We start from the raw sequence: 18614 nt of genomic DNA on the forward strand, positions 1-18614 counted from the left end.
AAGAAATGTCAGTAAGTAATATTCTGAATATAGAAATAAGTATACTAGACATCCCTAATTGGACATAAATTGATCCAATTTAGAAGGATTGGAGATTCCACTAGGCTTAAATTGGTTAACGAAAGACGAAGGCACTGTCATCAATGACGTGCTGGATCGTGATTTGTATATGTGTATTTGTGAAAATTTGATTTTTGTCTTTTCTTCACATTCTATGTGAATTTTGATCCTGACAATTTATTTTATATAAACAACAATTAATGGCGTTTTGAAACCTTGCGATTATTGCATGCGCTGGTATGATTATCATATCGTTTATTGGATCGTTCTGATTCTTAATATACGTCCGTAATGTACTGCAAAGCAACAAACTCAATCTCGTGTCAGCAATTAATTTTGTTAAATTGTATAATTGCATCAAACTCATCGGACTTCCTTGCATTCAAACAAAGTTTCATTGAGTGACGCGAGGAGTACATTTCACTTGGACTTTTAAAAAGTTTTCATTTGCATTATGCTTTGCACGAAACAAATGTGAAGTAATGATAGATACTAGCTTTCCTTTAGCCAGGAGAAAAATCATACATGTCATGCAAACCAAGCACAAATTTCGGCCAACAAGTGATATAAATGATTGAGATCCGGATAAATGTGCATGTACGTCCATTAGCAAACTTGTTCAAATTCAGATTGGTGGTAAACATGACTATCAGTAAATCAGTTTAAATTCCCGTCAATGATTGGGTATTTCGATACCACTCGTTCTCTATAAAAAGCTGAGGATAAAACTATTTGTGTTTCAGTTTCAGACTAGTTCTTACTGAAACAGTAAGTGAACAATTGGTGTACTTGTTTGAGTTGGATGATAATGTTGTATGCATTACATAGTTCAGTTGTGTTTTGTTGTAATTGTTTTGTGCATACCATGTGGATGTCTTTGTTTTATTTTAAGATATATGGGCACAATTTTCAAAATATATATAATTATCTGGTTTGCTGAAAAAATGCGAAACAGCTTTTTAAGTTAACGACAATTTTAAAATATAGCTATCACTCCTTTTTCGCTGGCATCCTTCATCTAATGGCGGGATAAAAAATAAAACTTGTAAGAACCCTTATAATCAAGTTAAGCCTAAATGTGTAAACCTTTATTCCATTCGTCGGATAAATATGCGTGTTGATTGTAATTACAGATGCTGCCCTTTGCGGTTGTCTTGCTGTGTATCGTAGCGGGAGTATTTGGCGATGAGGTATGTTAGCCGTAGTTTGTACTTGAAATGTTAATTTGTTATGCTGCTTCGGTTAACACTCACACCGTTTTGCTTTAACTGCTAAACGATATATTTTGAGGCTTTATTTTCAGTTATACTTGCATCTTGTTGTTTAATTATGCTACGTTTTTTTTTAGTAATTCGTCTTTTGCTTTATATCAATTACATTGAGCTCATAATAGTTATCCCCTGCTGATACATTTGCAGTTTCATTTAGATTTATATCCATTTGTATTGAATGAAGAACTGCAAAACTATGACAACGGTTTTCCTTTTAAGTTGGTTAGTTTTGCTCTGTAAGCTATGGTTGTATAACATACAAATGTCCATGTTTTACTATAACTAGTGTAATCTCTTATGCTGTTTAGTGAATTTTTTTACTTAAATTCAAAAATCACAAGAATTACACACTGGTATTTGTTTTAAATACTTGAACAACTTACCACGTGAGTATTAAGCGCAATGGTGCTTACAGTACCATTACATTAAGAAAGGTATAATGCTTGTTTGTTTCAAAGTCCGTCATGAATACTCACTTTATTACATAACAGCCTTCAGAGCCACTACCATCAATGTTCAGGGATGAGAATGGCAATGAGTTCTCGGCAAAACAGGATGGGCCTAACATTATGCTGTATAACAGCAGTGGGGCTCTGCTATCGAACATTCTCAACGAGAACGTACGTACAGTTTCACATCCTTTTCATTGTCTTGATTTGCTTATTTTATGTGTTCCATGTATTTTCATTGTATGTCAAATTTGTTACTGTACTTAACATTTAAAATAATGATAACAAGTATTATCATTAAATAATGCTATAACATAAATTTGAATTGTAAAATTAAACTTTTTAGGGCTGGGTTGTCGTGCTCGACCCAGGCAGAAATGTCTGCGTGATCGTAGACGTAAGTATTGTTTGACATGATTAACCTCAATTAAATTTATATGATGTAATTGTAAGTACATTATTTGAATGTATACGTTTGTTATGATTATTAATTTACAGGTAAAACATCAGTTTTCAATTACTGGTCACATTTGATTGATCATATAGAATTATTTAATGACGGACTTGTAAATAGACCTACCCTAAGCCTGTACACATGAACACCGTTCAATATATATGGGCCGTGCTCTGTAAAAGTGGGGTTTTATGCATGTGCGTAAAGTGTCATCCTAGATTAGCCTCTGCAGTCCGCACAAGCTTATCAGGGACGACACTTTCCGCTTTTATAATATTTTTTTGTTTAAAAAAGTCTGTTCTTATGTAATAATTCAACAGTAATTACAATGTTAAATGAAAATAAGAATCACCATACAATTATATTAAAAAAGCCTTAAGAAAAAATACTTTAACAAAGGAAATATGTGTAGTAAACTGCAATATTATAGATTTCCGTTAACACGTTATTTTCACAATCATTTCGAATTATTTAAACAATAAGTAACGTCGCATGCTAGTATTCCCTTCAGCGTGACATTACTCTACACGCTTTATACGTAAAACAGTTTAGTAATTGGAAATTGTATAGGTCAACTTTCCAATGCGTTTAACTAGTCCAATTTTCATTTTTATACTTATCGATAACATATAAAGCATCTTAAATAATTACTACTTTATGTGATTTCATTTACTCTGAAAGGAAATTTAACATCTGATGATTCCTCGTTTCAATTTCCATCTCTTACTGATGTATATTCCGTATACCCACAAATAACCAACCTATAAGTAAGGCAAGTGTAGGGATACGTAGGTAATCCTTGAAAGTCAAAATGTCATATGAGCAGTAAAGACTGATATGACAATTGGCTATCCAGACAAGATATAACCACTGTATTGACAGTTCAATCCATATGCCTGCACATATTGATATGAGCCGCGTCATGCAATCGCGCAGTCTGGTCACGAGATAGCCTGTCGGCTAATGAGACCATGGTTACATACGTTACTACAAAACTTGGCGTCCCTTTATAGCAGGCTGAATAGCTTCTTACCAGACTGTGGGATTAAGCAAATTTGTCTACAGCTCTACTGTTGGCTTATGTCATAAGATCCATTTTCGCATGATTCGTCACGTGCCAAGACCTATCCCAATTACAGCCCAATGCCGTGGCCGCGGAGGGCGACTGTTTTGAGGAGGTTCCGTACAGTGGCGTCGTACCTGAAAACGTGCAGAAGTTCTGCGACGGGAAAGATATCGTCGAGCAGGTCAAGGTGGACTGCGAGGAAGAACAGGAAGGGCGGAAGAAAAGACGTGCGTATATAATACTCTTCTAACATCTCATATGATTACTATTTCAAACGTTTATGCTTAAATTAACCCAAAAACTGTTTAAATTTATCAAGTGTAAGTTTTGATGCAATACCATTTTTCATACAAATGTGTAGTAAAAATATAAAAAAATATAAACATACTCAAAAATGTTGAATTGGCAACCTTGACTTCTGTAAATATGTGTTAATGAAGATCATACGTGAATTAGTGCTAATAAAGCATTATTTTGATTCACATCAACAGTGATTACCTTATTATTTTTTCCATTTCAGAGTTATGGCCCAAATTGGTTTGGTCCCGCTGTTGCCGTTATATACCCGTCCCGTGGTGGCCCTGTAGTCATACCGTGTGCATCCTGTCCATTAACGGGCAATGCGTGGCGTGGGGTTGCCGCGACTGGCATTGGCACTGGCATTGGGTTCGGATATGCATCTGGGGCTACCATTGGCCATGGTGGGGTTAATGGCGATTCCACATGAGAGAATATTGCGCTAAAACGCGTCCATTTTTGTCTTCCTTTCTTCCTTTTTTCTTTAGCGCACATATGAAATAAATAAAAACAATGATGAAATTTAAGCAATACTTCGATCAAATATGCTTTCTTTGAATAAAATTTAAGAACACTATTGCTGTTGTTTTGTGTTTGGTAGTATTGTTGAACAATTATTATATAAATTCGCTTGATATATTTTATATACGTATTAAAAGGTATGTTTATAAATATAGGATATGCCGAAAGATCCGTCATTTTGTATTATCAATATTCTTAAAGATACTTCTAATTTCTATCCAATATCCCAACACGATGCTCGTTTATCTGAATATAGACTACAGACACCGAACAGTTAAGGTTTGTTAAACTTTATGTAAACAATTCAGAAAGAAGTTTCAAAACATGACACAGCAGAACAAATACACTGTTCATTTACATTGCATAAATACTATGAAACTATGTTAGAATAACAACATCTGGGGTATACTTGTTAGTTATTGATGAACAACTGTATGACATGCTGGGTATCATCTCATGTCCGAATGTTTAAATACTAACGCATTAAAAATCCAAATCGTTGTTTATTTATAGATTAACACGCAAAAAACATTACAAACAGACACGTCCACATATTTCCGTCGTATACACATGAACACAATTTGTTTGACGACTTTACTTTGCTAATGAGCTAATGGCGCAAATGTTTTGATGACACTCTCATTGGTCTTACAATTCATGAAAAAACAATATAAAACATATGTTCACGAGTAATAACGACATTATCTTGCATTCTTTACACTAACTGAGAGTCTATGTTAATATGATATCGTATTCCACACGGACGCAAGGTTCGCCCGGTAGAGACACGCATTTAAGTTTATATCTACAGGTCTATCGCGCGAGCATCTGTATTGCGAACAAGTGCTCATAAAACAGTAAAAGTGAGCGTCGCTCAGGACATTTCTGCTTTAATGCAAAGGCGTAAAGTGTCGCCCCAGACGGAGAGGTGATCACGAAAGCCTGTTATCAATAATATCCGTGTGATTAGGTGCACTTAACATGAACAATACTCTTCTCTTCAAATATGTCTATCTGCTTTATATGAAGTCTTACGGCTTATGCACATACAAATAGGGTATAACCTATACGCATAGGAATGGTTTATATACACCGCACGCTGGTACAAAGAGATCTACGGTATAAAGTTAGTACGTATTTGTAAGTTTATGAGGTCTTTCGCATTGTGCGATTCGCACTGCATCGGGCTCCATATTGTGAGGTCCCCAAATGTGCAGCAGCTTTCTGTCCTAATAAGCTTACTAGATTCACCAAAGATGGAATATTCTGAAATATATCTTAAGAATCCAGCTGTTTAGTTTTTACTACAAAACTCAATTTTAATATGGTACGTTGGCGGTACCGGAGTATCCGAAGGAAACCCATCGGTCCGATATGTTGAGCTCAAACTAAATTCACATAATGCGCCGGAAGAGGGGATCGACACCGGGTCGCATTGATGAGAAGCTCGTGTACCAACGAATTTACTTACCAGAAGTTTCATGTTGATAGCTTATATAGTCTCTGCATGATGTCGAAAATAAGCGAAAGTGAGCGCCGCGTACTCGTTCACTGAGCGACTTTACATATTCAATAAGTAATAAATGATCAATTACAGGTCGTATCCTTTATGAGTGCTGTAAATTGTGCAATATACGTTTACAGTTATTAAAGCTCGATTGGTCATTGTCGGCTCGGGTACTACTCACATATACCCCGGGTACGGTAAATATACTTAAACGTACCCTGTCGATATGAGACTGTACCGGAGTTGTATTCACTCCCAACATCCGATGTTGTAAAATGCGCTGTCGATTACCGTAAAACGATATTGTTTATCTTAAACAAACTTCTCTTAACAAATCTGCATCAACATGCTTTTTGAGTTTGAGTTCCGATAATATGGACGCCATTTAACAGAAAAAATATATAAATGTGAACATAAGTAATTAACAAAATAGCCCACTACGACCGATTTAGCGTTACAATTCCCAGGGACGTTTTAGTATATGTTCAGTACCCGGGGTACATGTTAGTATACTTAAGTGTATCCGGGGCTCATGTAAGTTGTACCCGAGCCGACAATGACCAATCGAGCGGTATTAAAAAGAACTTCAGAGTAGAATCAACCACGTGTTGGTAATTAAAATGGATCTTTATATACGTTTAAACATAATCCTTTGTGATAGTGTTTTCAATATCAAACAGTAATCTTTCTATAGCTCGTAAAGTGGTTTTGTTATGGTGTTTTCGTTTTAAGAACGCTAAATGAAAGTAAAGCTTCAACATACGGGAGACAATCGCTCACACCCGGAAACTATGTGGTGACTTATACGAACGCAGTAAGGTCCCTCATGAAATATTTAATTGTTTAAAACAGTTCATGATTCACATTTTTGACAAAACAACACATAAATCCAACAACTTTAAAAACTACTTTGCAACCTGACTTATAACCTTTGCGTTCTGCATCAACGTCCTTTGTTATAATCACCATGCTCTATAAGTATACTATGAATCATAAAAGTAAACTCACACAATTTAATTTTTTATACACAGATCAATTGATGTAATAATCATAATGCAATTAATATCATAAGCGTACATTTCATGTAAGTGATGTAAGGTAAGTCTTACAAGTTATCAAGTGATGTAAATTTATGGTGCTTTAAGCATTGTTTTAAAAGTATTTTATACGCTGCCAGTTCAATGATTGGACATATAAAAACACAGCAAAAATGTCTCAAATACATGATATTATTAAATATAATAACATATCAATGGTTGCATTGTAAATAAATAATTAATTCATTGTGAGATGTTTGAAAATCATTCACGATCTACGGTAGTCAAATATTAGCAATACAGTTACATAAATATACTGTTATAAAACTAGTAATCAATCAAACGCAAATTTAGAGAAACATTAAAAATAATAATTATGATGCCTTTACGTTTAAAAAGTTAAGAGGAGACGCTTACGTGACTTCAATTGTTGAGTATCGTATTCTTGACAGTGAAACAAGATTTTATAACCCATTTAACCCATTTATGCCTAGTGGACTCTCTTAATTGGATCAATTTATTTTCAAAATTAGAGATGTCAAGTTCATTTATTTCTATATGTATAATATTTCTTACAGAAATTCCTTTAAGCAAACAGCGCAGACCCTGATGAGACGCCGCATAATGCGGCGTCTCATCTGGGTCTACGCTGTTAGCCAAAGCTTTTTTCCGAGACGCTAGGCATAAATGGGTTAAATTGGTCTCACCATATGCGCATTAGAAGCTTAAACAATAACGCCCAATATAGGAGAAGGGTCGCAACATATAAAGCGTAAATTTACAGTCACATTTTGATAGTTAAAGTACGTACACAGCGGTAAAAGTGCCCTCTGATCAATAACTTGGTGCAGTTGTTTGTATTAAAATGCATTCAAATAAAATATTAAATAATTGCTACACTATTAAAACACTATTACACACCTCAATACATTTTTTACTGTAACGAATGTTACATAAAATGTTATTTGTATTTGTATTATATAATTGAGACTAATTTAAATTGTAACGTACTTGCCTGTTAGATTAAGTTTTAATTGTTCCGTTGCGAAATGACATTTAGAGAAGGGTCGCAACATGTAAAGCGTAAATTTACAGTTACATTTTGATAGTTAAAGTACGTACACAGCGGTAAAAGTGCCGTCTGATCAATAACTTGTTGCAGTTGTTTGTATTAAAATGCATTCAAATAAAATATGAAATAATTGCTACACTATTAAAAACACTATTACACACCTCAATACATTTTTACTGTAACGAATGTTACATAAAATGTTATTTGTATTTGTATTATATAATTGAGACTAATTTAAAATGTAACGTACTTGCCTGTTAGATTAAGTTTTAATTGTACCGTTGCGAAATGACATTTAGCACATACATTTAAATAACATATCTGCGTTGAAGACAAAACGAGATCAAATTTGCATGTTAATGTGAGACCCTATGAGTCCGGATTTCCGTTTGTCTTTATTTGTTTGTTTGTAACTACCAAGTGACAAATGATTAAAAACCTTTATATTTCAGAAACAAAAATAGGGTTTACTTAATAAGCAATTATATTGAATTTATTTCATCATCTTCAATGCAGAGGTCTACTAAAACAGAAAAGAATAGACATTTTGACAAAAGAAAGATTATTTGTAGAGAAAATGACTATCGTTTCTTTGAATAAGTCATGAATGTCAAACCAAACACAGCAACAGGATGGCTTCAGCTAATGGTATAAACCACAAACAGGATATTTTATCATCTTGAGATAGAAAAAATCAAGTAAATATTGTAAATCAACAGAATCCTTTCTAGTAAATAAGTAATAAAACCCCGTGTATTTCATAAGCATGATAAAATATGCATGCTACGTGACCATTTCACAAAAGGGAGGTAACTATCGCTTATTATAAAGAGAAATGTTGAGGGATCTTTTATGTACACTACGCATCATTTGATGACTGCATTCCGCCAGCAGGTGTTTACATATTAAGTGAAAATCAATTTGTGCATTGGTATATATTTTTTATTTAATCTACATGCATAAAATAGTTTTAAATTCTTAGCTATCGATCGCTTCATAAATGACATTGCATAGTATTTTTATCTGCCTACATAACGACGGCATACTATCACTTAAGCAGAAAAATGTTCATCTGTGAAACTATTTACGGCTAAAATAAATTATTGTCATTAAATTACTCCATGGATATCTTATGGCCATTCAATTATCAAGCGTTCATAGATCTTTTCAATCACTATGAATGCAGCCGTGACATCAAGATTTTTTTTATCCAATATTCAAAACAGATACAACCTCGAACAATGATTTAGCATTTAAATTATCACGTTCGATGGGACATGCCTTAATGTTATTGCGACAAATCGCGTTTGCGTAATCAGACAATAAAACGAGCAACACCATTAATACACGCGGCGAAAGAAAGAAATCCTCGCATCAGCAGAACAAGCTTGATGCAGCGCGGAAACATTATTATAAGTACTGTGGAAAAGTGATATGGACAATAAATGTGGATACGAACGAATTGTTTGATAAATGCGAATGCAAATGTCATGCGAATTTTTCAAACATTGGCACTGTCAAATCAAAGATCATTTTAGGTGCCAAATATACATTCACGCCTCCTATCCCTAAACAGAAAGTAAGAAACCAAAGTTACCATTTAAAAATGCCAAGGGAAAATATCTAATCATCGTTGTTTTGTGAGCAATTATGATTCTAAAAAACATTTAATCTTATCATTCAATGATAATTAAGTCGGGATACATGCTCCTATGTTTCAAAATAAAAATTAGTTTTCAAGCTTTGTACCACACAAGCAAAATATTGCAATTGAATAAGCGATCAAATTTCTGAAGACATCCATGTAAACAGGCATTTCTATGTGGTGAAAGTGCGTCCCATTTCGATAGTAAGAAATATTTCTATTTTAACTCTTTGCGAGCCAAAACTTTGTTAATCAACACTCAAAGTCGAAACGAAACAACATTGATTGAATTGAATATGAAAGTCAACATAAACTGACATGAAACTACTTTAAGAGGTAACTTATATTTTGGAAATTTAATTTAAATTTAACAATAAATATTATATCTACAAAATGCGGATGTGTGACAAAAATCCAAAATTTTCAACTGTAATCCTGAACAGAACGGTATACTTTTTTGTACACAACAATAGTATGATTATAAATAATACATAATATTAGATGAGGAACAAATTTTCACATCAGGGCAATAAACGATCGTCTATGCGTATGTGTTTTCAGAGAAGTGCTATTAACGATCGCGTACGCGTATTATCTTGTCAGAACAGTGCAACAAACGAACGTCTACGTGTATTAGCTTGCCAGATAAGTGCAATAAACGATCGTCTACGCGCATAATCTTGACAGATAAGTGCAATAAACGATCGTCTACGCGTATTATATTGTCAGATAAGTGCAATAAACGATCGTCTACGCGTATTATCTTGTAAGATTAGTGAAATAAACGATTATCTACGCGTATTATCTTGTCATATTAGTGCAATAAACGATCGTCTACGCGTATAAGCTTGTCAGATAAGTGCAATAAACGATCATCTTCGCGTATTATCTTGTCAGATCAGTGCAATAAACGATCGTCTGTGCGTATTATATTGTCAGATTAGTGCATTAAACGATCGTCTTCGCGTATTATCTTGTCAGATCAGTGCAACAAACGATCGTCTGTGCGTATAATATTGTCAGATTAGTGCATCAAATAATCGTCTATGCGTATTATATTTTCAGATTAATTAATAAACGATTATCTACGCGTATTATCTTGTCATATTAGTGCAATAAACGATCGTCTAAGCGTATAATATTGCCAGATAAGTGCAATAAACGATCGTATGTGCGTATTATCTTGTCAGATCAGTGCATTAAACGATCGTCTGTGCGTATTGTTTTGTCAGATTAGTGCATTAAACGATCATCTTGCGTATTATCTTGTAAGATATGTGCAAGGAACGATGGTCTTCGCGACATATCTTGTAAGATCAGTGTTAGTGGCTGATTTTGCAAACATGTCATTTTACATACGATTTTGATATTAACAGCGGACCAAAAGGTATTTTTTGTTATTTTCCCTCCGAACTTTAGAGCAAATAACTCAGTGATGAACGAGTCCATAATCAGACAATGTGGTTTGCATGAGTACCTCACATGAAAATTTGCACTTTGAAATAAGACTTCGACGTTTGATTAAGTGGCACGTGTCCTGAGAATGACCCTGTGGCCCATCATTTTAATTATTTCAGTTATTTTGTATTTAATCAATGCTATGCTAAATTATCTATCCGTCTAAGTGTTAGTGTTTATCTGATGTTGGACCTCGAATTGCGACCATGACATTGCAGCGAGGGGCTTTTTAAATTTGACATGTTTACCTCTGGCCTGGTTCATGTGAAAGACAACTGACTATGATAAAAAGTATGTTGTTCATAATGATGAAAAGTATGTTGTTAATAATGATTAAGATTATGTTGTTAATAATGATGATGATGATGATGATGATGATGATGATGATGATGATGATGATGATGATGATGCTGCTGCTGCTGCTGATGATGATGATGATGATGCTGCTGCTGATGATGATGATGCTGCTGCTGCTGCTGCTGATGATGATGATGATGATGATGATGATAATACAATATAATGTCAAGACAATACATAGAGAATGTATCGCCAAGGAAATGATCTAAACGTGTTTGCTTGCAACTGTATCTGTTTTCAATACAAATACGTTTTGTACACAAACTACCATTACATCTCGCCTAAAGTCGCTATGATTTCATTTACATACAGTTTAAATCTTTGCATTTAAAGCTGGTGGGTGGATCTGGTAACTAATGATAATAAATAAACGTGGAACCATAAATCGCAAGTTCATCTTGTTTACGCAAACGTTTTTTGTGTTTCATTTAGCAAAAGGTGCCAGTCTTACCAGCGCTGTTCTGAACGTATTTGCAGTGATGGGCTTCTACATGTCCACGATAATCTTCTTATTCTCCCCGTGGTAATTACTGCCTACATCGCAGATATAGGTATGTTCGATAAATAAGGCATAATGGTAAGCCAGAAAGAAAATCGTATTACAATTAGCTTGAAATAAACGAAATAACATAAAACAGAACAACTAACTGTCAGTTAAAACATTTGTTAGTCTCGCATCCCAGGCGCGTTTATAAACAAAATATGAAAGCTGGAAAAATATTAGAAATTTCTAGATGATTTGGACCTAGCTCACACATGTATGTGATTATTTTACTCCTGCCATCGTTAAATCTTTAAAGAGTTTCCAGTTTTTAATTGAACAGCGAACGTGTTGAACCGTTATTATTGTACAATGTTCATATTCACAGTCTCAGTTGTAGTAGTGCAGGCACTTGGAGGCGTTTTTGAAATTAACTTCACATCATCACGTTATAACTATTACCAAAAGGTCGTGTATTGTTTTCGGATAATTCAAGGGCATCATGGATGCGGATAAGCTCTTTGCGTGAACCCAAACTGAATATTTCACTTCTTAAGGGTGGTAGAAAATATTGTTTTAAAACCGTTATTCCTGTTTGTATAATACAGTTTATGTTGTATATGCTCATCGATTCTACATTTGACGAATATTTAACAGAGGATGCTACTCCTTTTAATGAAGTTCCGGTATTGAGCCGTCATCAAATTGGAAGAACATATATTTTGCTATTTTTTGAACGTCGTTTTAAACCACATGTAAATTAATAATGTCAGGTTTTTTGCAACGTCGCATTACGTCGGGCATAAAATCGTCTATTATGCTCTACTTTTTACTGTTTTTACGGGTCATCTCGGTTAATAATAGGAGACTAAGGCCTTGAAATGCTGACCTTCGTCGGAGTTTCTAGCAAATATATACCATCACTAAAGTCTCAGCTAAGTTTATGACATTACATGCGCCGCATTCTTTACATATATAACTGCAATGAGATAAAAACAGAAGCTTGTCATCGTCAAATTATTTCTTGAGACTAGATGAATCGTTTGTTCTTGAAATTGTTTGAGGAATAGGTTAACTTTTACAGTATTTGAGTTCAACATATTTTAAACAGCTTTGAGAAATCCCTAAAAAAGTAGTGTTGTTGAAGTCAATATTGAAACAGATTACATGGTTGCCAACATATAACGTTCTCTATGTGCCAAACCTGTCATTGCATTGAGTTATTTGTGCCGTATTTTTCGTTTAAATTATTCACTGTTGGAAGTAGAAAGATTTTTATTTTTTTTTATTTTTTTTTAATTATTGGTGTTTGGTTCACCTCGCTTAATGTTTCGAATTAAGATAACAGACTATGAAACTCTACCAGGGAAGAAATGTTTGTTCTAATGCTATTATTTTTTGAAAGATCATTAACTATATGCATAGAAAACCGCATTTGAACGGTCAATATAAAATATAGAAGGTTTAAACCGGTAGTGCTTAACATGCTTTTGTACACATATAGTTCTTGTACGTCGTTGTCTTCTGCAGATATTAAAATCGAATATAAATAGATCATCATGCAAAGGCACTGACCAATACTCATACAAGTTAGTGAATACAAGTTAAGTTTTTTTTTTGTTGAACAATCGTGACTATGGAAATACATATGATTATTAAATGGCATACATGTGTTAGTATACATTTAGACAAAATAGATATCCTCAGACGATGTTCTGTAATGTTGTTAAGAAACATGTTCATTTTAAAGGCATGATTTGTGTACTTGTATTTGTAATAATAGTTCAATGTATACAATAATACCTAAATCTTTCATTAACGCGCTTTTAATTCGTTGTATGAAACATATGTGTACAATAAAGTGAAAATATTTACCAAATAATAAAAAAATGGCTAACATTTAATAACACGATATTTCAAAACTTAAACACAATCCGAACATTTTTCGACTGGAAGGATGCAAGGTTTGTTAATTTAACAACCATCAATTCAATATAATTTGCAACAATTTATACAATAGGGTCATAGTTATAATAATTATATATCTGCATGTGTGATATATGGGTCTTTGATATATCCATGAGGTTTACTTTTTGAATTAACAAAGTCAAACTATATGAGAGACATTCTCGTGGAATCCAGTATTGTATGATGGTGTAATGTGTGACACACATAAAACACGGTAGAACTACATGCACCAAAATATCATATTTCCTCATTCAAACTAATATGATATTTAATTTCACAGTAACAATTTCTTTTCACAACTGTAAGTTCACGTTAGAATAGCAGATTTCCCATATTATTAGCAACTCTTTGTCATTATGATACTCGGCATTTTAACCACTCGGACTTGAGTCCTGTTCTTTAGAAATATATCGTTCCAATTTTGACCATAAACAACAAGAAATAAAAAATAATGTATTGGACACATGCTTGTAATTATTAATTAATATCGATATGAGGATATTTTTGTATCGAACATTTTTTTTTGCTGTTCAAACTTTGCGTGAAATTCACAGAAAGAGCTCTGAAGTGTGCTTTAAACCAATGAAATATTCTTTAATGCAGATCGGCGTTTGCACACCTCACGCTGCTCATGCCTTTTATGCATGTTTTCGGTCGGATATTTATTTGATTTGTTTATTGTAATGTGTTTTTAAACTTATGAGATTATGTGTAGCTTCAAACTCTGTTGAACATAAAATATGTATTAGTAAGCAGTAAAGCAGTTTTGACCTTCGAACGAATTTTGGTATATTTTTTGTAGTAAAATCTAATATAAATGTGTAAGATGTCAGGCTTTATATTATACATTGTCTTTAGTTGAGTAAAATGATTATGGTTATGTTAAATTTTCAATGCATAAAACACAATGAATATGGAAGTCTTTTTGAATTGTTCATTGTTGGTGTGTATTATAAGGTTGATGAATGTGTACTCCGTGAAAGCATGCAAATTGTCTACAAACAGTGAACACACAATGTGCATAATAATCAAATAAATGATGCGCAATACAGAACAATGGGTGTAACACACAAAGTAAATTTTTATTAGCGCACTTTTAATTTAGAGGTGGGTGTACGGTAGACAAACCTTTACCAAACAGATATATCTCATATACCTATGTATGCAGTAAAAATTATATCGGGAACATGTCAAACCTCACTATCCGTGTCAAAGCGGTAGGTGGGGGTTTACATCACATTCAGTGTTGACTCTTGTTTGAGTCACATTACGATAATACGAAAGAACATTTTAGATTTAAGTTAAAATGTTATTTAGTCCGCAGATTTCAAACACATGGCCACAGACGTCTAATTATATGCAGGACGGACGCATTTCTTTGACGTAGAATGTGTAAAGAAGTTGTGTAAGGCTTCCACGCCGTTTCCAACTTCTGCTCCAGTGTCCTAGCATGTTCAAAGTGGTATCAAAGTGGGATATAACGAAAATACCGCCATTCGAGGAGATGGAACTTGTAGGTCTAATGATATTAGTGATCATCAATAATTTCATCAAAGCTTCCGATCTTTTGTGTTCTTGTTTGGGGAGTATGTGTGTAAGATATGGAGATAGTAGAGATAAGGGTCAATTTGTACAGTAATGCAGTCATCATAGATATAAAGTGGTAGCAGAAAACACTCACAAGCGTTTACATGACTCCAAGGAATTCATAACCATATTTTATGTATTTTTTCAAAGGGGCGCGACAATACGCGTCAAAGTGTGTAAGTTCGTTTGCAAGTACAGCTATACTATAACGTATGTGTTTGTCTGAACATTGAAACTCATCAAACGTTTGTATCATTGATATACAAAAACTATATATATCATCAAACAGTGCTGACGAACTTTTACGATAGCTGTTTCTTTCATTTTTTGCTCTCATAGCACTAATTTACACATTAAGACACTTTTTAATAGCGTCCACTTGTATATGTTCGATCTTTGTCTGCAGTGAATTAATAATATTTGTAAGTGTATCAACCAATTGTGGAAACTCGTGTCTTTCGAATTTCCCATCAAACAAGTTCTCACATTTTCTATTGTTAACGCGTTTCAAAAAGCACCATAAAGTTGCAAGTATGTACATGACACAGTTATTACGAGTGTCTTTCCTCCGCACATCAGGCCGGATGTTCTCAACTGCAAAGAATAATACTATTTTAAAATGAAATGTACTCCGACTGTCTTGATATTCTTGTGCAAATAACTCCTTTCTTAGCATCTTTGTTAGAACATATGCTTGCAAATGTACTGAATCTAAATTTGACATAAATAGCCGCTCTGTAAGATTTGTGGACATTCTCCATTGATAATCAAAATAATCACATGAATAAATGTTCGTACTTTTAGGAGGTCATTGCGAAACTATTAAGTTGTCATACTTATTTGCTTCATATGACGTCTTCTTCGGGGACCAGTGACCGGGGCGTGACCTTTTTTTAAAACGAACGTGCACTGCTTAGGATGACTTTTACAGTAACACGCGTAAACACTATCTGTATTCTATATACTTGCTGCAGGTTCGTACCGTACTGGTATTAGTGGATGTTGGCTGAGGGTATCAAACATATTTGAAGGTGGACTCATTCCGCCTGTTTGTCGCCCAATCCTTTCGAATAAAGTGAACAATATCAACAGGATCCCGATTAGGATCCAATCTGTCAAAATGATTAGCTTGTGTTGATGGTTCAATCATCGTCGTAAACCAAAGTACTGCGAATCAAAACCGTCTGTGCTCAACTTTATAACGAATTGGTGATATTGCGGCTGAATAGGCGGATTGTCTGAATCAAGAGACAAACGAAACATATCAAAACCTTGTATGCTGTCTCGGTCAGACATCATTCCAGTTGTTGTAGTGCCCTCGATTTAACTCCCAAAAATATAAATTCGCATGTTACGCCCAAATGCTGTGTGTGTTAATTTCGTTTCACGTTCAAAAGATAGCATTCGTTTCCTTCTAAACTGTATCAAGTGTTCGTTGGCGGCAAAATAATCAAGAACACAAGAAAGTTGTTCTGATAATTCTGTATAATCTGTCGAATGACTAGCTTTATTTTTGGCTGTGTTCCGCGCATTTCTCTCTTTTATTAATGTATGCTTCTGTTTGTTTCGCCTGTATCGAACCATCTTCATCGGCAAACGCTAAACGTATTCCACGCTCTATCAGTTATTGATTTTGTTAAAGTTGACATTCCTGGAAGACATTGTTGGAGTGTTTAATCATATACACATTCGTTCATATACGTTTAAAATGACACATGTTCTTCAATTGAACAGCATTAGAAAATACACCAAATAAACCCGAATTTACAACAACATTCACACAATTAATGATTCAACTACATATCATACCTAGTCCTGTATACATTAAGATCGTAAACCATTCATATTTGTCAAAATAATGAGCGATTTACAAGTCGACACCTATCACTTTCTGACTTGTCAAAACCTCCGTCGAAACATGTCGAAACATGTTTTTCCAAAGTCATCCAAACTTTATTGAAAACGAGTATGATTAATTTAAAGGTTTATACACATCCTTAACATGCCGTTTGTCTCAAAAATGTAGTCCAAATTTAGTTTGCATTGTTTGTTTCCTTTTAAGAATGTCAACCGTGAAGACAATACCGAATCAGTTTAAACCTCATAAATAACGAGTATCACTTTCTACTTGTTTGTCCTTTATATAGAGAAATTAGAAAGAAACATTTAAAATCATATTTTCAAAGGTGGCGAACGTTCAATAAAGGACTAGGTTCACGAAGCAGCTTTTTATGCCCTATGAAATTGTAAAAAAATAAGTTTCACAAATCATCATAAATTTGGTATATTTGTGGAGCTTAACATCTTATCTGTCTTATTCAAAAGCACTTTTGCCTTACAAATTGCGTTAAACATCTCTACAATTGACCACAAACATGTATAGTTCAGCAGAATAACCTAAATTTTGACAATATTTGGACATTTAATGACATAATAGAATATGAAGGCAAGTTTCCCACACTTTCATATTTTAAGTTTTGATTCATATTTCGGAGTTAGATGCAATCAACAAATTTCTTTGTGTGGGAAATATGCCTTCATATTTAATTTTGAACTTTTGTGAATTTTAATATTGCTAGATGAAAGTTACAGTGTAACCCAAATTCCTTGTTGTTTTGCACATTAAAACACAAAGTAAATTATATGTGTTTTGTTGTTGATTCATAATGTAGTTAAATTTAGAACACGTTTTCCATGCACAGTGTAATGTGTCTTTTAATTTATGCGAAGAAAAATATTTTTTTGTAAATATACGAATTTTGTTAACGACTGTTAGTAAGGGCATCAACTCTTGCATGATTGTTTACATCGCTCCATGACAACATGTAGTCAACACTCAGATCGATAATTTTAAAGGATCACTAGCATTCATGTAAGTTTTAACCTTTAATTTACTTTCATAAATTTAAAATTACCATTTTAAATGTTTTATTATCGTAAAAATGGTGTTTCTTCTGTTGAAATAGTCAATAAATTGTTGACAGATCCATTCTAGTATTGCGGTGTATTGCGACTGCAGACGACTCCATCAATATTGTTGTGAAAACCATTGTTTTCTATCACAATTTATATATAGTTGTATAGGATTGATTGAAACAATGTTCAAGCTTTTGAAAACATGCAAGATGAGAGAAATTACGATATAAACAATTAAAACCATTTAAGATGACAAACGACACTTGCAGTGAACGTCATATTGCTCAATGAATATACATCATTATCGACGTACTTTATAATTGTCTGTGTGGTGTAATGGATGTAGTGTCAGAATTTCACGCGGGTGATTGTAGGTCAATTCTCGATTAAGTCAGTTTTTTTGTTACAATAACTGCAAACATAAAAACGTAACTTTGTAAAAAATATTGCACCTAATTTTATCGTTA

At 33.8% G+C, this 18614-nt stretch overlaps 1 protein-coding gene across 1 annotated transcript; it reads left to right on the top strand.

The window, feature by feature from the left end:
* Positions 1-815: 815 nt before the first annotated feature.
* On the top strand, positions 816-4174 carry LOC127843016 (uncharacterized). Its single transcript, XM_052372840.1, has 6 exons — positions 816-828; positions 1194-1250; positions 1823-1951; positions 2127-2177; positions 3374-3527; positions 3821-4174. Exons 2-6 carry the CDS (start codon positions 1194-1196, stop codon positions 4009-4011), a joined length of 582 nt encoding a protein of 193 aa, XP_052228800.1. The 5' UTR covers positions 816-828; the 3' UTR covers positions 4012-4174.
* Positions 4175-18614: the final 14440 nt, after the last annotated feature.

Source organism: Dreissena polymorpha, chromosome 8 (assembly GCF_020536995.1).
Source record: "Dreissena polymorpha isolate Duluth1 chromosome 8, UMN_Dpol_1.0, whole genome shotgun sequence".
Taxonomy (NCBI): Eukaryota; Metazoa; Mollusca; class Bivalvia; order Myida; family Dreissenidae; genus Dreissena; species Dreissena polymorpha.